We start from the raw sequence: 24,773 nt of genomic DNA, 5'->3' as shown, positions 1-24,773 counted from the left end.
AGATATTAGTTTATTTGCAAAAAGACATATTTAAAAAAAAACAGTCAATTGTTCACCAATGCCTTTGATATACTTTATGGATAAAAATCCACAGTCACTGAAATTTGATGTTCACTTCAAAGGAAAAATAATTTATTTGAAGTGAACTAGTATAGACCAAAAAAGAACTAACAACATCTGCGACATTCGTGACGCACATCATTCATTCATAAAAGTTGTTACCCACCGTATATACTATACATTGTAAATATAATTAGGGAAATTACAAGGGAATAAACTGCTTGAATAATTTTTGCGAATTTATGCTTCTTATTTTGCTTACAAGAAAGAAGCTCACTGGTTTTGCTCCCTGGGATGGATCATCGGTCTCGTAAAAGGATCCGTGATGCTAAGCGCAGAGCAAGGCCAGGTAAGAAATTTTATTTTATTTAATTTTGATTTTGAATTGAGGAAGGATAGCTGGTCACTTTTGAAACAACATCAAATAGCTGCTAAATGAAATAATATTTAAAACAATAGGTTTGACGCATAGGCGGCGGAACGGGGAGGGCACCGGGGCACCGTGCCCCCCTTTGATTTTGGCACTTTAACATTAGCCCTATGGGCGTTGCATGGAAAGAATGGGACCAAAAGTCGGCAGTGCCCCCCATTAATTGAAGGTGTTCCGCTGCTACTGGTTTGACGCAACTTTAGCTCATCTGTTTGCTGTGTGTTGGGATGTGCTGCTTTCACGTAAAATTTTTATGTCAATAAATTCCTCACAAAAACGGCTATAAGGATAAGCCCATTTTACAGGGTTCTGAGGGATTCCTCATGTTCACAATGCCTGAACAGTTGCTTTCATGAGGAGTTCCCTGGTGAGGAACTTTCACATGTAAAAGCTTTTATGCTCCCTTCCCAATTTCCTCTGTGTGAAACAGGCTTGATTTGACCAATTGATGCTTGATGGTGACAATCTCCTTAGCCTACCAGACTCAATTGGATAAAACTAAGCCATATAGAATGCATGTGCATGGATCAGAGTGGTGGATCTATGATCTCAGCAGTGAGCAGACCTTGGAGCAAATAACAAGCACAAGGTAGGTATTATGGTTCTATGATCCCATTGGATCACATGTTGAAAATTTATCCTGGATCCATGATCTCATAGGATATGGGTCTGTTCCCGTCGCTCCTCCCAAAAAATCTCGGATGAGGTTGGATGAGCTTGGAGGAGAGCCGTTTCAGAGGAGCCACGGGAACATTTTCACGAGGAAATCAGCTGTTTGCGGGCTGTAACGGTCGGCGATTTATGGCGCGCAAACATAAATCAAGAGATAATAATCGCTTTCTAATGAAATAAGCTTAGATTAATATCAAACATGACTATTTAAAGATATCCAATCGTCATCAATCACTAAAATCATTTCCACTTCCCACAAATCTCATTTATAAACAATTCACATTTGTATTACGTGCGCCAAATATGTCTACGCAAGAGCCTCCTCCAAAAAACCAACTTTCGTTTGGGATGAGGGAGGAGGCAAATAGTGGTGGTGAGATGTGAAATCAAGATGAGCTTGGAGGAGCTTGGAGGAGCGACGGGAACGATTTTTTGAAACGAGAGGAGGTTAGAGGAGCTTGGAGGAGGTTAGAGGAGCGACGGGAACAAACCCTATGATGAACCATTGGGTTTGTTCCTGTCGCTCCTCTAACCTCCTCCAAGCTCCTCTAACCTCCTCTCGTTTCAAAAAATTGTTCCCGTCGCTCCTCCAAGCTCCTCCAAGCTCATCTTGATTTCACATCTAACCACCACTATTTGCCTCCTCCCTCATCCCAAATGAAAGTTGGTTTTTTGGAGGAGGCTCTAGCGTAGACATATTTGGCGCACGTAATACAAATGTGAATTGTTTATAAATGAGATTTGAGGGAAGTGGAAATGATTTTAGTGATTGATGACGATTGGATATCTTTAAATAGTAATGTTTGATATTAATCCAAGGTTATTTTATTAGAAAGCGATTATTATCTCTTGATTTATGTTTGTGCGCCATAAATCGCCGACCGTTACAGCCCGCAAACAGCTGATTTCCTTGCAAAAATGTTCCTGTGGCTCCTCTGAAACGGCTCTCCTCCAAGCTCATCCAACCTCATCCGAGATTTTTTGGGAGGAGCGACGGGAACAGACCCATTGACATGGATCTATGATCCAAGTGGATCCAACCATACAAACCTTCATTATCCACACAAGCAATTTCATTCTAGCCTGAAATCATGCTTCCTGGTGGCTCCATGTCAATAAGTACCAGAAAACTAAGAAGTTTAATGTGTGAATCATGAAAATATTAAGAAAAAAGCACTGTTACAGAATGCAGCAAGCATTTCTTGAGTTTTTTTTTTTTGCGAAAATTGAGTTAGGAGCAATGATCTCATCAGATCTCTAGAGAAAACCTATGTCAAATCTATGATCCCAATAGATCTCTCTGAACAAGCCAGAGAGTTTGCTCTATGATGCCATCTGAATAGATATCAAGATCCATGGGATCAGATCTCAGATCCATTTTCTAGGATCAATTCACATGGCTGTCATATGGTCATAGACAATAAATAAATTGATTCCCCCCTCCCAAAAAAATGTTGAACAGTCACTCACTTCCAAAAAGTGTTTATTTAAAACTGCCACCAAATTCTACCAAAAGAACCACAGATCATGCACCACCGATCGACACCATCTCAGAACAACAAGCATTGTGTATGATTACATTAGGATAATTTGCATTCTAAACTGAAGTAGAAAATGCACGGTCATAGAATTAGAAAATGGAACCTAACCCAATCCCAACTCAACCTAGACCAGTAGTCGTAAAGCAGATATCACGTGTGTACCTAGTGTGAAGGGTTGTGGCTTTGAGACGGGTGTCAGTGATGTCCCGATATATCACATCACACACATGCCATAGATGCAGTGTTTTGATCAATGAGAGAGATTTGCGTGACGGAGTGGGATGATCGCACGTGGTACCTGCCGATTTTTACCTTTTTTTCGAGATAAAGGTCGCGGGTTTGAAACCCACTGGTGGCGAGAAATTACCGTGCGTTTTACCGATTTTTGAACTACCTACATGCTCAGATCGTGGCTTCAAATCTCACCAGCAGACGTCGGAGATGACTGTGCATGGTACCAAATTTTGAACTATGTGGTGAAATAGAGGGTTTAAATCCTGTCAGGCCAAATTAACCTTAATATTGCTCGAACAAAATCTAACCTATAACATATTTGATAAGATGTGCCAAAAACTGCAGCGCTAGCGCCGCCGTTGTACCCCCATCTTAGCTTGTCTTTATCTGCTTGGATCTTTTTGTCTTTTTGATCCGCTGCATTCTATGTTTTGTATTTTTGATATTTTTCATTTGATACTTTGTCTTTCTGATGTTCTGCTTTTGATACATGGCGTTTTCAATGTATGATCTTTTTGATGATTTCTCTTTCGATATTTTGCCTTTCCTTTCGAAGCTTAACCTTTCGATATTTTATCTTCCGATATTTTGCCAATTCAATATTATGCTTTACATATTTTGCGATTCGATGTTAAGCGTTTTGCTATATTGTCCGTAACCTCCACCTCCCCTCCCCCCCCCCCCCCTGTAAGCGCGAGAATAAGTCCTGGTAGAACCGAGCATAAATCATGTTCTGTCTCACAGAATTAAGCTCTGAGAAGAACGGCTGGACGCGTCTCAACTACGCCACATCGTTCGACTGCTCGCCAAACAGCGTGAACGACACGGCAGAACGTATCGACTACGACCAGGTGTCTCCGCAGCAGTTCATCGAGCGCTTCGAGCGGCCCAACCTGCCCGTCGTCATCTGCGGCGCCACCCGAGAATGGCGCGCCAACCAGCGCTGGACGCTCGAGGTTCGTCCCGCCGCCGCTCGCCTCACGGTGACGTGCATAGCTCAGGACAGCGTGTAGTGTGTACTCCCGACCACGTATGTCTTTTTTCTTGCCTTCAATACCACAAGCCAAATGAAAACGAAAATTAGCTGTTTTTAATGTGTACTTGTTCGGTGGTATGTGGCATCAGTTTTGAAAAATGTTAAGCTGAAGTATGCTATTTTGGGGTTTGCACGGAATTTCCTTCAGCTCAGAGCCTTGGTTTTCTTTGTCCCGGCAGCGCTTGGCAAAGAAGTACCGGAACCAGAAGTTCAAATGTGGCGAGGACAACGACGGATGCAGCGTGAAGCTGAAGATGAAGTACCTGTCGGACTACTTCACACACGTCAGCGATGACGACTCGCCGCTCTACGTGTTCGACGGAAACTACGGCGACGTAAGATGGACGATACGGATAACACACTGGAGCTATAGTCAGATGGATTGTGCTAGCCGCGCAGCTGATTTTCCTTCGAAAAAGAACACATATTTTTACTTATTTAGTGCTTCTAACAAGATACAGCTGTTTTCTTGTGTCTTCTGCTGTTCTTTAATTGCCATTCGAATTCCAGCGTACTTTTCATAACTCCCTTGTTTCATATTTTTAACGCATTGTTATTTTATCGTTCTTCAGCATGAGCGGCGCAAGAAGCTGCTGGACGACTACGAGATACCCAAGTACTTCCAGGACGACTTTTTCAAGTACTGCGGCGAGCGACGCCGGCCGCCGTACCGCTGGTTCGTCATGGGGCCGGCACGCAGCGGCACCGGCATTCACATCGACCCGCTGGGTACCTCAGCCTGGAACGCACTCATAGTCGGCCACAAGAGGTGAGCAGGCTGTAGGCTACCTCTGTCGGCGCGCGAGGGCAGAGATAGACGTTTCCCTGTGAACGATACAGAATAGCGTCACATAATATGTCTTGCTATCAATGAGTTGGGGGCAGGGGGAGTGGTGCGAAATTGGCGACGTGGCGTCACGGGTAGGAAAGTGAAGTGATGGGATCGTTCTGTGTCTGACCCGCCGGTTCGCCCGTTGCAGGTGGTGTCTGTTCCCCACGGACACTCCCGCCGAACTGCTGAAGGTGAAGCCGGGAGAGGGAAACCGACAGCAGGACGAGGCCATCACGTGGTTCAGCGTGGTCTACCCGCGCACCCAACTGCCCTCCTGGCCCGAACGGTGAGAGTCGGCCGCGTGGCATCGGTGTGTTACAGATGTGCTCAGTCTGTGAGAAAGTTGAAATTGGAGCAATGAATGCCCCGTGGATATGTAATGTATGTGTTACAGGCAAAGTGAAAACTCGGGCATTTTGCAAAATGCCTAGGCAATTTGCAAAATGCCTGACCGGCTGGGCATTTTGCAAAATGCCCAGGCAATTTGCAAAATGCCTGACCGGCCAGGCATTTTGCAAAATGCCTAGGCAGTTTGCAAACTGCCTGGCCCACCAGGCATTTTGCAAACTGCCTGAAATTATTTTCTCAGGCAGTTTGCAAAATGCCCGACATCGAACTCACACCAGCGACGATGCGTAAGCATTATTGTAAGTGCCGCTTACAGGGGTTAATCACAAGCGATACGCACCAAGTGGGAGGACACACAGTGAGACATTCTCCGGGTAGCGCTGCCGAGTTCAGGGTCACTGAGCCCCAGGCAGCGGCCCGACCGCCGCGCCGGCTGCCGGGCGCCCGGCGCGGTTTTATCGGTAAACACGCGTTAAACATGGTAATGTTTCTAAGAGCCTTGACGACTCTGGAAATACTTTGGGTAGATCTGATCAGAAAAGAATGTTCTTTCGATGTATGGTAGTTTGATTGGCGGGCCACACGCCTACATTATCAATGCATTGTGACTGTGTAAAGATGAACATGTCCGTTGAATGTAAAACTTGTTATTTCTAAGCGTCTTTTTATTATAAAGGTGTGCACGTGGGTCGTGGATGACCAAAAACTTGCTTTTCTGGAAAAGCCACATGTTCTTTTAGTCTATGGAATGTATCTCATCGCATTCCAATGCATTGTTTATAAATGCTGTTTTTCCTGAAATGTACCAAAAATGGCTGATTTCTCAAGATATAGACTATTTCTTTCCACGTGACACGTGATTAAAGGGACACTCCCACCTTAACATTAGTTTTGAGTTGAGATAGCCAAATTGGTGGCCATGGCCTGCAAATACCGGTTTGGGCACTCACAACATCGAAAAATGCTTTAATTCGAAGATATGGAATTTCAAACTTGCAGTTTTCGGATTCTAAGGGGCTAATGCATTGGAATGCCCCCTTAGAATTTGTGACGTCAGCGGAGATCTAACGATTTTTAAATCTTAGACTAAAACCATCGTTAACACGTGGTGGTATACGCTGCTTCGCGCGCAACGTCTGCCGCACTTTAAGGCTGCCAAATTATTGCTTCCAAATAAAGTCGCTAGTAACAGGGGAGATCCCAAAAGTAAACAAAAGTAAAAGCCTAATATCTGCTAATATCTTGAAAACCAGTGAATATTTTTCGGTGAAATTTGGTAGATATTCGTTTTCGCTCTTTCTGAACCAAGGGACATCACTTTCATGCCAATTCATTAACTTTTTTGAAGGTGGGAGGGTCCCTTTAACAAAAATGCTTATTGGATACGATGTCTCTGTTCTATCGATCGAGCTGGCAACCCCGTGTCACTGCGGCCCTCTGTTGCCGTGATGTAAGTAAGCACGGGAAGCGAAGAATGTCGGGTCAATATTCGGCCGGTCGCCGCGTTTTTCCGCGCCCATGTTTTTTTCTGTGCCCTGCTCCGCGCCCCATCACAGCATTCGTACACACGCACGGCTACAACTCCGTATACGAAAAGTATAGGGAGACGTTGGCTCAATCTACACAGTCCATTCAGTAGTGGCTCCATCTCGACGGAAGTGGCGGAAGACGTGGGTATATTCGTAAATATTGAATGTGCTTGGGGCTCAGGCACATGGGAACGACGTGGTCAACGCCTGTGGTAAACAAAAACGGTAAAATAAATCAATCACAACTCAGGCATTTTGCAAAATGCCTGACCCGCCAGGCATTTTGTAAACTGCCTAGGCAGTTTGCAAAATGCCTGGTGGGTCAGGCAGTTTGCAAATTGCCTAGGCATTTCGCAAAATGCCTGGCCGGTCAGGCATTTTGCAAATTGCCTGGGCATTTTGCAAAATGCCTAGCCGGTCAGGCATTTTGCAAATTGCCTAGGCATTTTGCAAAATGCCCGAGTTTTCACTTTGCCTGTAACATATGCATGCAATTTTATTTTACTATGTTTCAGCCGTGATAACGATGCTGTACTGTTGTTGTGTGTGACTAGCCTGTGACTAGTCCGACTGTCTGCCCAGGTACCGTCCACTGGAGTTTGTCCAGAGGCCCGGTGAGACCGTGTTCGTGCCGTTCGGCTGGTGGCACGTGGTGATCAACCTGGATCTCACCATTGCGGTCACGCAGAACTTCTGCTCGCGCACCAACTTTCCGGTGGTGTGGCACAAGACGGCCCGCGGACGGCCAAAGCTCAGCCAGAAGTGGCTGCGTGTTCTGCAGGTGAGCGGCGTCTGTACTCGCCAGGAAGCGGTTCTGGGGTAGGGTTGGTGGCTTACCATGCCACGGTCGGATGATGCTTCGCACATTGCGCTGTGTTTGATCACGTTCGGTAGACTCAGCTGGTCGTTGGCATTGCGGGTTCGTCGAAAAATATATGTAACCGAATTGAAAGCTGCTCCCGCTTCTGTGTGTTTAGGTCATTAACCATGTTTTATGATCCCGGTGTTCTGACGTCGTTTCTCGCCCCCAGGAGAAGGAGCCGGAGCTGGCGCGCCTGGCGGCCACCATCGACGTCTCCAAGAGCTCGGGCGTGGCCTCGGACAGCAGCTCGAGCTCGAGCAGCAGCAGCTCGAGCTCGTCCGATTCGGAGCACGACAGTGGCCAGGAGAGCCTGCCCGGACACAAGAAGAAGCGACGCCGCACCGAGCGCTCGGCAACGCCGGACTCGGGAGGCGACCGGCGCAGTCCGCGCTCGGACGGCAGCCGGCGCAGCGCCGAGCGCCAGCGTCCGCGGCGCTCCTCGTCTCCGGCGCGCCGCTCCACGTCCCCGGCCCGCCGCTCGGCCAGCTGACACGGTCGTGTCTAGCTAGGTCAGTTGGGGAGACTCGGCGGTATTGGTGGTACGGCGCGTGTTGAACTGTTGATCAGTGTGTCTGTGTGGTTGATCGAAGGTTACTTCTTCCCTGATGCCTGCGTCGACTGACTAATCAGTTCAGACTGTCGTATCACTTGTCACCAGAATTATGACTATATAGTACCATTTACTGGAGGTATACTGCAGACCCGGTAGTTGCACAAGTTTGAGTGGTACTGATCTTTGGAATGATGACAATTGAACGCATTCAAATAAAAACGCATGAAAGCAGGGGTGATGCCCATGAACCTTTTCGTCTTGAAGCTTTCACATAAATTGTGTTGCATGAGCTGATCGTGTAATGCGGTCGTCGTCCATTTTATAATTATCGATATTCACTTACGAAATATGACAGTCGGATCATATTTCAAATCTCGCTCAACGCTATCAGTATCCTGACTCGATGCTGTGACGTTCCAGGTAATGCGACGGGCGGCTCGTCGTCGGTCGCTGTCGGCCGGACTCCGCCCCGTCCCTGTGAGCTGGCTGGCGGACTCTCCGGGACTCGGCCTCTCCGCTGGAGGGGTCGCACCGGGACGACGCTGCTCGCCGAGTCACTAGAGGTGCCGTGTGGAGGAATCACAGACACAGTCAAAGAGCGCAGGGGCCGGCTGGGTCCTTGACACTGCGCCCGGTAGCAAGAGGAAGGGAAAGACTGGAGTTGGTCCGGCTGGCCGCTATTGTTTGTGAAATGGCGAAATGGCCGCCCCGCGATACCACCTAGGCCGCGATGTTTTTAGGTCAAGGTACGAATTCTGGTGATTGGCTGAAGTAGCTGGTTTGATGAAGTCATTTGGTCCAGTTTTCGTGACATTCTGGAATGACAGCATTCGCGCCGTCCTCTGTTTAGCATTTGGGTTGAACATATTCCGCGTTACATTGCTGGGCTGAGATTATGCATTATCATCTGTCTCTAAAACTGTATGCTACAAATGACACGCGTTCGGGTAAGATCTCGCCCTTTTCTGCACCTATTTGATTGTTTACCTCTATCGCATGCGCACACTATTCAGTCGTGTGCCTGATATTCAGGAACGTTTGCAACGACTGACCGTCTGTTGTGTGTCTGCCTTTCGTTTTCTCGCGCTGTTTGTTGCTTTCCTCTCCATGTTTGCACTGTTGGCGCACAGTTCGCAACGGGTGACCTCAGGGCACAGCCGTCGAGCGGCGACGAATACCCGCTGTTACCCAAATATCAGCTTGTTTCTAGTTTGACTGTAGTTGTAGAGTTGCATTGCGGCCGGCTGGCACGTGCGGTGTTCCGAGTAAAGTTCAGGTCAGTTCCGGTTGCATTGGGCATTTAGATTCGTCGCCCATCCTGGGAGAGGCACGATGAAGACGATGAAGGCACGATGAAGACGATGAAGCTTGGTAGGACCCACTACTCTGCACAACCAGTCTCGGAGCTAAAGACGGGACCACACTACACCACTGCCGCCGTGTATCAGCAGTCGGCCTGAGCGCACTGACGGCGGAGCGATGTGAAGACGCCTGAACCGTCCACCACCCGGCCCACGCAGCACCGGCTGCTCCGCGCTTCATTCGTCACCGTGTCACGCAGTGCAAGCCGCTGTTTGACAATATACAACGAAGTAACGACACTGAACTTTTGACGTCATATATGGGGGATAGCCGGATACATTCCTTTGGTAAATTATTCCTCATCGCCTGGCTTCCAGCCTCGGCTGCCACTCCCAATAGACACTTTACCGCAACGAACAGAAGTCTCCTCCGACAAAACACCGACAGCATTTTAAAGCTTTATTAAAAATACAGAGTTACAAATACCTAAGGAGAATTTCTAAGTAAAGTCACAAACATGATTACAAGGCGGCGGCAGCGGGCGCTAGCCCCGTGCCGCAGAGTTGCCCTCCCCCTCCTTCCACCCGCCCCGCCCCCTCACCAGCAGCTGCCTGGTACGGGCCACCGGCCGGGCGCCCGCCCTCCTGCCCGCCCGATCCTCCGCAGCGCGACGCAACACATTCCGGCGAGAACCGCAGACAAAACCGATGACTAGCTATGCGCGCAGGGTGCGCGTTTTAACCAGAGCAGCGCGCGCGTTAACAAAGGATAAATTCTACACGGTGTGTGAGAGTGCGCAGGATGAGAGCGTTTCTCCGGGCCAGGGGCCGCCGGAGCACGGTGTGACTATGGAGACCGACCCCCCACCTCCGACCGCCGCGCCGGGAGGGCAGACAGTTCGCCGCGCGGTGCCGCTATCCTCTCCTGACGCCTCCCGCGGCCGTCCGCGCCGCCGCCGACACATATCACGTCATGACGCGCACACTCCACTCCGAAGTTACGGCGACCGAGCTGTTAGCAGCAGAGCTGGCATCCACGCATAACGCACGCACGCACGCACAGATCTAAGTAGGGTACAGTGCCTGAGAGCCGTTGACGCTCAAGTGCCACCCGGCCCGTCGCGGGTCCCTAACTGAGGGAGAAGCGCCCGTATGTGGCTCGGCGCTCCGAATCAGCGGCCCATTACCTCACAGCGCCCTCCCTGCGGTTCAGCCACGGTGCAGGTCCTCCTGCGAAGCCACGCCGAGTTAGCGGACATGGAGTACGCGCAGTGACGACTCTCCAGCGGAAGGCCGTCGTTGGCACCATCCGTTCCGTGGGCCACAGCGCCGTACATTATGCATCAACAGGTTACTCCGCCGAGCAGCGGTATCAGAATCGACCAGACACGTTCATACCGTCTGAGCACACAACGAAACGACATTCATTCTCTGAAGCAACACAATTCACTGGTTCGCGCTCGGCCTGCCCTTAGGCACAAGAAATGGTGACATGAAAATAACCAGGTTAATACAAGTGACTGCGCTTAATCAAAGACCACATACAACACAGCGTCAAAGAAGTTTGTCAGCTTGCGCAATATGCTCTTTTGGGGATAACCTTATCGATACTTGTCACATATTTCCTTTCATTTTCCATTGACTATCGCATTCTCCGACCGATACGTATCATCCAGACCAGTCCGTAGCCGAAAGAAGATAAGACAATATACCGCAGTTGCACACATTTCCACTTAAAATCGGCGCCACAAACCAGCTACCGCTCGCACCCCGACAATCACGCACTGTTCCAAGCCACGAGCACGGGTCATATCCACGCGCTCCGGGCTGCCAGCGCAGCGTTCGCCCCGCCGAGCCTGCCGCTCGGCCACCCTTAGAATAAATTAAGAACTAGTGTAACAGTGTCGCCTGGGCCGGCGGCTGCGGCGGCGACGGGCGCCCCGCGGCCGGCCGGCCGACTCTCTTTGGTTAGTGTACACGTGTGTGAGGGTGTGCGGGTGCGGGCAGGCGCCGCCGCGCTGGCGACACGCTGAGTATTGGTGGGCGCGGCGCCGCCACCAGCCGGCGGAGCTCACACGACCGGCGGCTGCTGGCGAGGCCGCAGCTGGCGCAGCGTCTGACGCGCCTTCTCGGCCATCTCGCGCTGTTCGGTGGTCTTGCCGTAGGCCACCACCTCCCATTTGAGCTCCGGCTGCGGGAGCGGAGGGACCGGTCAGTCAGGCATAACGCGTCAATCGTCATACATCAGATAGTAAAGTCAGAAGCGGCGAGCACACCAGGAAATGAGATAATAGCGCAAATGTGAGTAAACGGGCTAAGTTCATATAGGATAAATTGCTTGGCGTCAGACTGGGAACTCACCCAAGCATGCAGTTCCTTCCATGGGGCTAGTGTGAGCACAGAGGAGACGTCAGGGAAGCTGAGAATCACACGATTTGCTACGATGCAAACCAAGCCAAAGCAGGCTGCTGCTGGCCTAATTCATCGAACGTGATTTTTATCACGTTACGTTGAAACAACCATGAATGAGAGCGCTACACCTGGCTACTCCTGGAACGTTTGATTCACGACTCCTCCTGACATGCAGTGATTCCACATCAACTGGACATTATCAAATGAGCAGATATCGATTAAACGACAGAGCGATCCCCAGAACTCACCTTTTGGCCTGGAGTGGCAGCCTTGCGCTGGGGCGCGCCGCGTGGGGCAAAGGGCGCCCGGCGGGAGGCTTTACCGCCGCCTGCAGCGGGGGTGTGAGTGGCGTGCCGGGCGGCGCGCGGGCTGGCCGGCAGACTGTCGGGGAGGATCGACGGCGGCGAGAACAGCACAGAGTGGTCCGCCGTCAGCGACTTGCTCTGCGGATAAACACAGTCAGCGGTCAGCGGGAGAAGCTTAGGGTATGTCAGCTCGATGATGAACACCCGCAATGTGAATCTCATCGACGATGAAAAGCACATCCACCTAGAAGCACATGATAACTATCCCATAGCCCGTTTGATTATAACCCATAGCATAGACCCCCGTAAAACGTGACCAGCTTGCTACCAGCTTCCTACCGGCGTCTCCGGCTGCACGGTGGGGCAGACGGGCGGCAGCGGCGCGGCCGTCGCCGCCGTCAGGCCCGGCACGTTGATGTTGCCCGGAGTGGACCAGGTGTGCGCCAAGGTGCGGCGGGCGCGCCGTTTCGGGGACATGTTCTCCTTCTCGAGACGCAGTCGGCTGACGGTGGCGCTGCCGTAGCCGCTGTCGTTAGTCGGACCCTGCAGGAACACAGGCGGAAACAGAGGGGTCAGAGATATTCTTCAACTGACAGGAGATAGTGCTTCTCACGGAAAAGGAGGCTGGAGAAAATCTAATGAAAAGAATGGCAATAAGTAACCGCGAAAACACTGGCGATTACTCATCAGCGAAGATCATTATGTGCAAACACGGAAAATTAAAGCACAAACCTGAGGGCAAAGTTCCTAAAACTAGGCAACCCGACTAACCGAAAAGGTTACAAATGAAATATTTTCAGAAGAACAAGCCAAAGTGATAAATTTGTAATGCGTTTAGATTCTGAAGCATGCTGATAGTTTAATGAATAAAGTAAAATAATTTTATCAAGGCACAGAAAGAATACTTGTTGAGCTCAGACAGAGGAGAAAATGCTTCGGTGCAGTGTGCTGCAAAGTGCTAGATTATTTCACTGTGACCCCGAATTCGCCCGCAGCAAAATGCCAGCGAAGAATGCCATGCTATGGTGCCAGTAGCCATGGAGAGAAACTAAACCGAAATCACATAACCCACAGATAACAGTAGCACTATTGTTATCTGTGAATAACCCAAAGCACCAGCAAAGGAAAATGAACGTGTGCATGATTATCAAAAGCGCGGGTGCAGCCCACAACCGGTAGCAAGCCCGCGCCTCGCCGGGGCGCGTGAAGCCAACACAGCATGTCTTAGGAGCGCTGACGTTTGGGGCGAGCTCCGTCTGCCGGTGGGAGGGCAGCGGCGGCGGAGGCGGCAGTGACGCTGCCCCGGCGGCAGCTGCGTCACTCACGACGGCACGCGCTGTCGAGCTGCTGTTGGGCGTGCCCGTCAGATCCTGGCGCTCCTTGTTGATGATTTCGTTCAGGTCCTCCAGCTGCGTGGGCGTGTCAGACTGGTGGGAGGAGCCACGAGGTTAATAGGGCGGCGGATTCGCTTACACTTACAACACATCAGCCGCTAGCCAACTAGATGAAGCCGGGGGAGGGGGCATCAAAGCAGGGTCTGATACGATAGAGCAGCCTAGCAATATACTAAAAATAAAATGCTAAGGATACAAATATCGACAAATAAGACACAGAAAATCATCCAAGGTCCCCATATATCATGCCAAAAGCATAAAAAACTATGCTACGTAAAAAAGCGCTGCTGATTGTTTTGCCTCGCACACTTACCGCAAAGCCGATGGGTCCGTTGTGAATCTCCATGTCCTTGAGCATCTTCTTCAGCGTGTCGGGCGTCCTGGGCTTCAGCTGGGTGGCGGTCTGGGGTGGCGTCCGCCGGCCCAGCTCCGACCTAAGAGCGAACAGACCGCACAGTCAGGTAAAAGCACGGTGCCAATATGTGGGGTAATATGATGTGATAATTAGGGATAAAAGGCGACGTTATAATATGACGCACATGTTAGAGCGCGATAAAAAAGAAGCGCTCTAAAATTCACCCGTCAGAAACACCAAATAACCTCCTGAGCAGTAATGGCGAATGTTAATCTCTTCTACTAGATGTTACAAAAATCCCGAATTTAGGATGCAAAATAAAGACGAACAGCGAGCTACACACCGGTGACATTCGCTGAAATGTAGCTGCACTTGTAATCCGTACCTTGTCTGTTTGCCCTGCTGAGGCGTTGACGTCATGAACTTGACGTCATCCAGGGCCAGGGAGCCAAGGCGCATCGGGCTCGACAGACCGAGCTCGATGTCGAAACCGTTTCGAGAGCCATTCAAAAACTGAAAGCAGAATGCATTTTAGACGGGGAATCAATAGCACAAGTTTGGATTTACAATCCAAAAAGAAAACTTTCACTGTTCAAACTGAGAGTCCACCTTTTGGGGCTTCAAAAAATGTGACACTATTTTCAAACAATATTCTTATTTAACCATGTCCTACAATTCAAGGAAACGTTGCTAAGAATATCCTTACATTGCACACACAGAATAAAAAAAGAACAAACTAGCACCGTGATTTATTAATACCATCATGATTCACGACTGTGATTAACTTACTTGGGAAGGCGAGAACGGCAGAGGAGTAATCTTCTGAGGCGTAACTGGACAAGGTGGCGTTTGAAGCAGACTGGTGTTGTTCAGGATTTCCGTGTGTGTGCCGGAAAGATCATCACCGGTGCATGAGCTTGTTTGGCGACGCCGTTTCCGCAGAATCGGCGGAGTTGACAAACGACCAGTAGTCGTCGAGCTCAGATCACCAGACAGCTCACTTGACGGCGTGTCGAGCCGATATTCGGTAAAGTCGGCCCCCAGAGGTGGTTTGCGATCTACGCTCAATGGGTCGTAGTCGCCGATAGTCTGGAAACTGCAACAACCAGAACAACAATAAAACAATAATTCCCCATTGTCGCACATTTGTTTAGGAAAAATGAGCAATTGCTAGAGCAAAGCAGCAGGCAGGGAAGATTCGGCATTCTTTCCGGATTAATAACATGGTCATGAAAGAACTGAGTCATGGGCGCCACAAACAGTTCTAAAGCATGGGATTCTGTAGATTCCTGATATTTTACCGAAACCTACGTGAGTTTTATGAAAGGACGCCTCTTGCCATTTAATAAAAAAAAAATTCTAAAAGAATATGTCGTATACTGCGGTACGTCCACGAACCTATTTCAAATTTCAATCTGCCTTTTACTCGGAACAGCGTTCTAAGTTCCAATGTTGAATCCAGCGTGTCACTTTATCCAAAAGGATGAAAAATCGGACGTAAATGACGCTTGTTTGCATTTTAGCCATTGGAATATTGTAAAAGACGAGATAGTGTCAAACAAACAAAAGTCGTTGGTCTTCACTAGCATTCAAGGTAAGCATGTCTTATAAAGGATTCCAAATCATTTGACAAGCGGGCGATTCAAAACATAGGTAGTAGAAAAGGACATTAGCAGTGATCTGGCAACTGGCAAGCTACGCATGAAGGGTCAGCGGTATATTATGATATAATTAAGCAGGGAGCTGGAGCAAGGACACAATGTGGAAATAACTTATTCCTTCTGAACAACAAAATCAATCCTCGTACCTGATGGGCGAGTAGGTCATGCCACTGCAGGCAGGCAGCTCGGTGGAGAAGTACTGCTCATTCGGCGGGGAGAAGTCATTCTGGTAGCGATCACTCGGCGGTGGCGGCATTGGCTGGCTGAGAACGTCGCCGGCCCGGTTCAGCGAGGACACCAGCGAGTCGATCCCATATGGATCGCTGAGGTGCTGCTGCGCCGAGGCGCCGCTGCCCGCAACGGAGAAACCCACGCACGCCGTCTGCGGAGAAAGGAGGCACAGTCAGAAGCCAGTCACCACATCTAATGGTTAACATTCTCAACCACTATTTTTGTCATTTACACAAGTGATCCGTGGGAGGATTGATCTTATCACAGCTGTTATAAAAAGCTACGCCGCGGTTATCAGTGTCAGATGAAGCATCGCATTGAAAAGGATCAGTGTTCAAAATCACGCATCACCGACGTCAGTCACCCAGCTGTAAAATCACCTTCATCATGTCGATCGGTCCACGTACCGTTTGGTATTGGAAGTCCGTCTCTGGGACGGACGAGTAGTCCATATGCTGCTGCTGGTGCTGCTGCTGGTGCTGGTGCTGTTGGTGCTGGTGCGGGTGCTGGTGGTGGTGGTGCCCCGGCTGGTGCTGCGGAGGCGGAGGCGGCGGCGGCGGCAGGAAGTCTGAGCCGGCCTCTGGCGGCGACTGGTACTCCACAGACGGTGACGAGTAGTAGTCCGTGTCGGTGGACTCGTGGTAGCCGGGCGTCGGCGGCGGCGGATCGTACACGGCGGCGGCGCGCGCCGACCGGCCCGCTCCCTCGGCTCGACGCTTGGCAGTCTCCTCCCAGCGTTTCTTCACCGTCGAGTTCCAGTGGTTCTTGATGGCGTTGTCAGTCCTGCAGGTTCAGAGTCCACGGTCAGATGCGGGTGGGCCCCGCACACACTTGCGTCACGGCTATCTCTAGATAAGAACGATCGTTACACAATAGTCACCCAGCTTCCCTCCGCCGTCGGGTGCGAGCTAACGAGCACCTACCTCCCGGGGATGTGTTTGGCGATCTTGGCCCACTGGTTGCCGTAAACGCCGTGCAGTCGGAGGATTTCGTCGTCCTCTTGAGGCGTCCACGAGCACTTTTTGATGTCGGGGTTGAGGTGGTTGTGCCACCGCTCTCGGCACTGCTTACCGATACGACCCTTGAGGTGGGAGGCAATCACCGACCATTTCTTGGCGCCGTACTGGTGTACCAACTCTACCACCCGGTCGTCCTCCTGCCGGTCAGAGTAAGACAGCGGGGTCAGGGGCACCGTCACCGCGGGGCAGGTCAGAGGTCAGAGGTCATCGGGCAACGGGTCAAAGGTCGGAGGGCAGCGGGGTCAGAGGCTAGCGGCCAGAGATCAGAGGTATCAGATGTTAGCGGGGTCAGTGGTCAGAGGGCAGAGGTCAGCGGGTCAGAGGTCAAGGGGGTCAAATGTCAGCGGAGTCAGGATAGGGTCAGGAGAGAGAGAGAGAGAGAGAGAGAGAGAGAGAGAGAGTGGGTGGGTGGGTGGGTGGGTGGGTGGGTGAGTGAGTGAGTGAGTGAGTGAGTGAGTGAGTGAGTGAGTGAGTGAGTGAGTGAGTGAGTGAGTGAGTGAGTGAGTGAGTGAGTGAGTGAGTGAGTGAGTGAGTGAGTGAGAGAGAGAGAGAGAGAGAGAGAGAGAGAGAGAGAGAGAGAGAGAGAGAGAAAAAAAAGTGTGTGAGTTGGTAGGAAGAAAGAAGATTGTAGTCGTGGAGACCATCCCACTCGTAAATAACTCAATGTATGATCGATAAATGTAATATCTGGATTTAGCAATCCAATATTTTTAACACCTCACAGCATGTTTTGCCTCGCAATTCAAAATAAACCGCCATGTATCAGCAACTGAGCACGTCGCTCATCCCACACGTTCTCTCGTCATACATCACGTGTTCCAAAGCGACACCTCAATGGCGTAACATTCCGGTGAGACCGAGCGTTTCCATTTGACGGCGCGCGATTCAAACGTGGCGAGGTCGGGCGCCGGCCCACCCACACGCCGCGGAGGAGGCCCAACCTTCATGGCCCGGCCTCGGCGCCATCCAGCCATAATGGTGACAGGCATAACTCTCAAGGTCGTGATGCCTCGACCACACCTGGATCAGGCGCCGTGACTCGCCTAGAAATGTAATCTTCTTCACGCATGACGGCGCCTAACAATAATTGAAAGCGCAATAAATCATCACAGATAAATTCATAGCATGATTTGTGCTTAACATAACCACTCTACAGAAAACTAGGGCATTGGAATGTGATTCAAAGTCGAATGCCTACCCATTTTTACGACAGCTAGCCTATCGGATTATCTCGGTTTATTCACAATGGTCCCACTCAATCATCTGCTGTCGCCTCCCGCCGGCAGGGGTCGGGTGGCTGGGGACATTCGAGGAAACTTCTCCCGGACCGGTGCTCTGAATATCACGCCGCCCGGCAACCGCCGCCGCGCCGGCAGGTTTATACCGCTATGTATAATGATAAGCAGTGACAGACGCTCAAGTCATGGCTCAGGCCAGGACAGCGGGAGTAATGCTTGACAGAAAGGAAGATTGATATCGGAAATGCAACTGTGAGGCTATAGCGATGATTTAATTTTGGTCTCTGCTAACTCTGAAGTCCCTACCCTGCTGGTAACTGGCACGGTCCAGTCGCTGCGAGCCTATCGACAGTTACGCCTTCCTTTACACCAAGCGGGCGACCTATCGACAGTCGCGCCTTCCTTTAGGTACACCAAACGGGCGATAGGAGATAAGGCAGGACTCAGGCGAGGACAACCCCGATACCAGACGACTGCACTGCTGTCATGGATGAGTTACAATAGCCGAAACTAATCCAATCAAACACTCCAATTGCGGCTGATCTTGCTATCAATGACTCACTGGACCACCCAGCTCGAGCGACAAGTTTGTCCGGAAGAGATCCGACAATCATTCACAAGTGTTGGCCTCTGGCGCGCGGCGGACCTCGCGGGGCCAGAACGGTGGGCGGGCGACGCGCGTGGGCCTCACCGATAGCACTAATGACCGCATTCACATTACCATACCACGACCGTCATGTATATATGTGCATAATAAGTAGAGAGCACGCCCCCGTTCCGACGCAGATTTGGTGCCAATGGGCCGAGCAATGGCATTCAAAAGTTTTCCCAGGCGAACCGAAACGCGATTCGTCCCGTCAGAATGGGTGAAGCCCGGAAAGAATTATGGTGTGCATGTTAGACATTCATTACATAAAGCTGTGACACACAAGAATGTCCTAACTAAATCATTCCTGCCTGCAAGAACCGCGCCTAATCGAAAGTTTCATGTTTCATCGATCGAAACGATAAAAAGCAAAACAAGTAAGGGTTAGTCGCCCCACAAACAACGCATCCCATCTACCCCTCTTGTTTTGCCAGTTATCAGCTGGCTGAGGCCGCGTGCTTTTCATGTCCGGCGGGATTACTGAGGGCCCTGCCGGCGGCGGCGGCGTGCCACTCGGCTGCACGGACTGTCGGCGTCCGTGGGGCTCCGACAGGGGTACCGCACCGGGCGGACCGGGCGAGCAGCTGCCACAGCGGCCAGAGGGCCGGCCAGCCCGCCCCGGCCCCGCCGCCGCACGCTAAGCCCGACCTTGAGGAGCTCGCAGCTCTCGCCGGTTCGAATTTCGGGGAGCGGCGAGCTGGAGCGAAACTCTGACCGCCGCGAGGCGTCAACGGTCGGCCCTGGGCGGGCGCGCCTCGGCGGCCGACGGTGACCTCCGGCCGCCGCCGTGTGACCCTCAGCCGAGTGCCGTCACACAGCGACCTGGGACGGCGACCTCGGCTTGAGAGGCGCGAAGATGATCATCCGCCATCGGTCTCCGAAAACGGGTGAATCGTTCCGAACCGACTCATTGTTTCAAGCCGGGCGATGGTAAATCCGGGCGTAAATCCGGGCGTTCATCCGATCACTTATTTTCTAGCTGGATACTTGAAAGATATACATAGGAACGCTGCTTCACCCAATGAAGGCAAGCAAGCTTCGGGAGGAAATTACGATAAATGGACCACACTTCAAATAACCAGTTTGATACAGCTCGGTAGGAAAATATTACTAAAACAAGTCACGTCTCCGGCAACCATGCTGCGACACTAAACAATGGCTAAAACCTGGCAAAATAAGCCAGCCAAGTTTAACGACCTCATCACATAACTAAGCGCGCCGGCGCACTACCTATTCAAATCACGGCACCGAAGGCGGTCCGCCGTCGTGTGAGCGTTTCTCACAGTACCACACTTGTTCCAGGCGCCGGGCAGCGCCGGTGCAGCGCACCACATTAGGCACATCCGGTTCGGCGGACCACTGTGGTCAGGGGTCACTCGCTGGTCGCCGCTCACGGCCGGCGGCGGTCACGCGTGGGAGCGTGCGACAATCACGGCCGGCGGTCGTGAGAACAGAACCCCTCCGAGGTAGGGGGTAGGGGACGGCGATCTTTATGAACCGATAGGGTAAAAAAAAGAATAATGTGAGCGTGGTTCAACGTCTAAGAACTATGACAAAAAGCATGGGTCGGGAGGGCAAAAAAAGTTGAGACCAATGGCATTGAAAAAGGAAAAGAAAAGGATGTGATATCGATATAAGCCAGCCTATCATCCAGGCTGCCCGCCGAGAGCGGATAAGACACGAAAAGGGTCGGCGGTTTTTGCAGCCCACCCTCGTCAACTGCAGTAATAAAAATGGTCCGCGGTCGCCCTGTTAATTTAACGCTATTGTGTCAAATCAAAGAGGCTCTACGACACGTCATTGTCTATAGGCGATATCGAAAACCCAATGACTTCGATTTCACGCTGCCGAAATACGATAACCCAGACGTACCGTTTTTTTTTTTCTATGGTTGGTATCACTGTGATCGGGGTTACGGAGTCGGAGTCGCCCGGAGTCGTGGCAACGAGCCAGGAGTCGAAATCGGAGTCGTCCAGGCTGCCTCGACTCCGGCTCCGGGAATGTGCATTATGAGTCATGGCTTGCTCAAGAGGTCGATAATAACTTGAGCACTCACCATATGAAAAATAAGTACATTTTGCAATTTGCATTGGTTTTGAGCAAATAAAAGTCATTTCGATCTTCCACCATAATTTGGCCCGGTTCTTCCCATCCAAATATAATTTGGCTCCCTGGAAACGAACAGATTTTCTGCGCAATGAGATTACCTGCGGGTTCGGCTCAAGCACGCCGCCGCCATTCCAATCAAACGTCGTACGATTCAAAATAAATACAACAGCAGATTGATTTCGTCGAGATGTCTCAGCTGAGCATACACTTTTACTTTTGATCAATATTTGCCTTAGGTCTAAGCTGGAGCAGGTGAAAAGCAAATAGCTAGAAAATAGGTCTTCTTAAGTTCATACGCCGATAACCGATGCTCTCGCTCCATAACAGCTACAGCGACGTCAAACACTGAGGGTAGTTAAGTGGAATTCACCAGAATCGGACTTAAACTCAACGAAAATCATCCTAGGTCACTGACCTGACATTGACCTCAATTTTCATCAATTTTTCAACGCGTTGATGGATAGCAAGGCGATGACATCTCGGTAATAGCTGATCCTATAAATGGAAGCCTGTTTGCCGATATTTGCTTTTCAACCCGGTTGTGTCTGGGTTGAAGCTGTTCTTTTCATGAGTCATACATAGCCCGAGACCTTGCACGACTCGAGTCATTTCTCACCATATCAGCAAGAAATGTCTCGTGTTATGTTAAAAATCTGGGCATAATACAAGTCATGTGACATTTAGCTAACAAATGCTGAGGAAGGGTTGCATTGACTCTCCTCTCAGGCGTGGGTTAGGATTACGCTCATAGGCCACGACAGTGCATTGACCCGGAGTCAGAGTCGGAGCCGATCAAAAGCCCGGACTCGGAGTCGGAGCTCGGAGGCTGAGTCCGACTCGGAACAATGCTACCGCGACTCCAAAAGCCTAATTGTGACAGTCAATTAGCAGTTGTCAGCTTAGTTTAGTTGAGTTTAATTTAGTTTAGCGACAGACAAGCATTACGCATTCCCTTGCCACATGTCTTATCGACAGTGAGTTTTATCAAGTTGTACAGGTAGGTACGTAATGGTTTGATGGTGCACCTGGCCACGTAAGAACAGCAGCGATTTAACTGTTACTCAAGGACGATTTGCTTTTGTTTTAGGGCACCCGGGCTTCGGATGTTATCGACGCCCAGAAAACAGTATTGGAGGGTGGACGACGGACGTGGCGAGTAAGGCGAGAAATATCGACCATCTACGACTCGTTTGCCCACATCACACAACAGGCAAAGATAAAAAATCTAAACCAATCTCCAGCCAACGCCAGGATGTCGTTAAATGGGGCGTCAGGATTCAGGAAGCCTAAAAGGACGAATCAAATGTACAAACAAGGACTGCTCAGCAAGCAACATATTCATAGTTCAACTGCATGCATTAGAGGTTTGACTTACCTCCTTAGTCCAGGGTCCCTTCACTAGTTCTGGGTTGACCACACGGTTCCACCTGCTCTGGATGTCGTACTCGTTCTTGTCCGGGAACAGCTGCCGAATTAGGTCCCACTTCTCCCCATGAACGTCCACAGCATTTTTCAGCTGTTCGTCCTGAAAACACAACGGATCATGATGAAATCCTTTACATAAATACCATACATTTCATGAAGTAATTTGAAATCATATCCCATCAGTATTCATTTCATATGAACAGCAAATGACTGTAACAACTCCTTGGGCCAGTATCAAGTCAGGAAAAATTTGACAGGTAGCCAATAAGTATGTTGTGGCTGGACATGACCCTAATCTTAACTCATCAATTTCAAAAGGCTTTGGCTGCTCCCACCAATTACAACAGACCTTCCCTCTTGGGTGCTAAAAACTCCTACTCTGCTGAGCACTGGAAAGCCTCAAGCCTGGGTTGGACTAGGACTCTCAGTACCCAACCTGAATTAAACTCCACTGGTTGAGCTACAAAACAGATAGGGAGTTGGCAAAGAGGGAGCTGAAGGACATATTTTGACTTTGGAATTAAATTTTGCAAAACTGCTGTGGTGAGGCAGAATGAAATGAACATTAGCATCAGGCAGCCATGGCAGCCATCCTTGACTCAGTGTTCTGTTCCAACACATTTAAGGATCCATGTTGTTCGGCTTGCATAATTCTACCAAGCTTGAAGCAACATAAAGGATATACAATGAGACTATAGTGCTACCATGCAAAGGTAAAACTATGTACTTAATACTTATGTGATATGTCATTGTTTTCTCAAGAACATACATGGTTTTACCTTAGCATAGCAGACTGAAGAATACCTATGCTTCAAATTCAAGCATATTTCACTTACAACTAGTTTCCTAAATTGCATGAGTATTTTCTTTATTGACATTTAAATTAAAATTGTCAGCAGTGACCAGTTCTAATAAATAACTACAGTAAGGATGAACATTATGAAGTCTCAAACATTTATTTTACATGTCAACAAATGTTTCCAACGTAATTTCCAATAGAGCAATGGAACTGAGGAGAGCAGAAATGAGCCAATGTAATTGGGAACCAGATGCTTCATACACTTACCTCTTCCTTGGACCACTTTGACTTCTTTGACTTCCTACGATTCATTTGATAATTTAATGGACTGCATAGGCGATGCTCTAGTTGACATGTCTTTATTCATTAACCTGTAAAGAAAAAATCATCAAATTTTTGTAGTGCCGAATGTCAAAATCTTGAGTAGGTAGGTACTAGAATACAGCAAACTTAACTAGAATGAATGGAATTACAACAGGCATCTCCTAAAAAAGGTAAGAAGTTACTTTTAATAATGCACAAAAAATGACCACAGTATCAACAATCTTATGAAAAAAGCATAAAAAATCTCTTAGCATTATAGTTGCAGATGAAACATAGCACATACAATGCATGCTAGAAAAAAATGAGAACACTGAGTAAAGCAAACTGAAATGCTACGAAACTTACAGTAACATACTGGCAAAATACATAGAAAGAAAATAGCATATAACATAAAACCATTGAAAATTGACATAATCAAAAACAAATATATTTTGTGTGGCATCGAATAGCAAGACAGGAAGGTACTAGGTACAAAATGACAGAGCAAGTGTCAAGTGAGAAATTGCCCGCTGCAATAGAATCCATATTGCAATTAAATACTTCAACAGATGATAAAAAAGATATCTAATATATACGTACGACCATACTCGTCTAATAACAGTTTGCAAGGTCTCCCGCCGACGGTCACAAAGCAAAAGCGGGAGTGGCGAAAATGGCGACCCTACGCCTGACGATGTCGCCGATACTTGTAGATTCACACGTTATTCACACTTATCATGCAGCTAGGGAAATAAACAAGAAATTTTTGTGCATAACGTCACTCACTTCAAGCAATCCAACCCCCTGGAATCGTTTTTTTCAGGCTTCACACCTCTCCCGCCACGTCCGCGCATTCGCATCGAGACAACAAACTTGCGCGCCACACAAACAGCTGTCTACCCTGGGGCTTCTACCGGATTCCAAAGAGGAAAATCCCTTCACTCGATTCTACTGCGCTCTGATTGGCCAGATCGTCGCGGTGGCGGGCCAGTTGAAAGTCCACCGCTTGTTTGCGTGAGGATGGGATGGGGGCTGGGGTGGGTGAGGGGTAATGCGGGGCGATGCAGGACAGCGGCCTCAGGCGCCCGGGCGGACGTAAGCAATTCACCGCTTCCTTTCTGTGGGAAGATGCGGAACAAATGGCGCCCGGGAGGCTCCTCAGGTCTACCGCCGCCGCGTGGTTGGGTTATTGACCCCGGAATGACGCCCTAGCCCCTAGGGGTGTGGCCTCGTGGCAGCCCGGACCGCGCCCTTCGAGCAGAATTAGAATGCCTTGGAATGTGCGCTATGCACCATTGAGAGGCGACCGGGAGTTTTGGGAGTACAGGTCCATCGCATAGGACTTGTCATCGCACGCCCTTTTGACCTCTACAAATTCCAGGCCACCGCTACCCCAGCCCCTCCCCCCCCATAATAGAAACTGCATTGTAGCTGCAATCAGCAATGCACATGAATGTCGCACACAACTGATGACACCG

At 49.7% G+C, this 24,773-nt stretch overlaps 2 protein-coding genes across 5 annotated transcripts; one reads left to right on the top strand and one right to left on the bottom strand.

The window, feature by feature from the left end:
• Positions 1 to 193: 193 nt before the first annotated feature.
• On the top strand, positions 194 to 9,698 carry LOC122386745 (bifunctional arginine demethylase and lysyl-hydroxylase JMJD6-like). Of its 2 annotated transcripts, none has more exons than XM_043376266.1 (8): positions 194 to 409; positions 3,682 to 3,893; positions 4,153 to 4,308; positions 4,546 to 4,742; positions 4,954 to 5,091; positions 7,265 to 7,463; positions 7,714 to 8,053; positions 8,518 to 9,698. In XM_043376266.1, the coding sequence occupies exons 1-7, from the start codon at positions 355 to 357 to the stop codon at positions 8,032 to 8,034; spliced, it is 1,278 nt and encodes a 425-aa protein (XP_043232201.1). In that variant the 5' UTR covers positions 194 to 354; the 3' UTR covers positions 8,035 to 8,053; positions 8,518 to 9,698. The 2 variants fall into 2 exon arrangements, with proteins under 2 accessions (XP_043232201.1, XP_043232200.1); XM_043376265.1 differs by having other exon boundaries at positions 201 to 409; positions 7,714 to 8,047; positions 8,516 to 9,698.
• A 146-nt stretch (positions 9,699 to 9,844) lies between these two features.
• LOC122386744 (myb-related protein B-like) lies at positions 9,845 to 24,250 on the bottom strand. Of its 3 annotated transcripts, none has more exons than XM_043376261.1 (13): positions 24,082 to 24,250; positions 23,260 to 23,363; positions 22,144 to 22,293; positions 16,680 to 16,912; positions 16,164 to 16,539; positions 15,672 to 15,907; positions 14,654 to 14,960; positions 14,250 to 14,377; positions 13,823 to 13,943; positions 13,354 to 13,542; positions 12,455 to 12,658; positions 12,059 to 12,253; positions 9,845 to 11,589 (listed from the first exon to the last, which is right to left on the bottom strand). In XM_043376261.1, the coding sequence occupies exons 2-13, from the start codon at positions 23,302 to 23,304 to the stop codon at positions 11,470 to 11,472; spliced, it is 2,304 nt and encodes a 767-aa protein (XP_043232196.1). In that variant the 5' UTR covers positions 23,305 to 23,363; positions 24,082 to 24,250; the 3' UTR covers positions 9,845 to 11,469. The 3 variants fall into 3 exon arrangements, with proteins under 3 accessions (XP_043232196.1, XP_043232198.1, XP_043232199.1); XM_043376263.1 differs by having other exon boundaries at positions 13,441 to 13,542; XM_043376264.1 differs by lacking the exon at positions 13,354 to 13,542.
• Positions 24,251 to 24,773: the final 523 nt, after the last annotated feature.

Source organism: Amphibalanus amphitrite, unplaced genomic scaffold (assembly GCF_019059575.1).
Source record: "Amphibalanus amphitrite isolate SeventyFive unplaced genomic scaffold, NRLGWU_Aamphi_draft 000261F_arrow, whole genome shotgun sequence".
NCBI classification, from domain to species: domain Eukaryota; kingdom Metazoa; phylum Arthropoda; class Thecostraca; order Balanomorpha; family Balanidae; genus Amphibalanus; species Amphibalanus amphitrite.
This window is presented reverse-complemented; position numbering and strand designations above follow the sequence as displayed.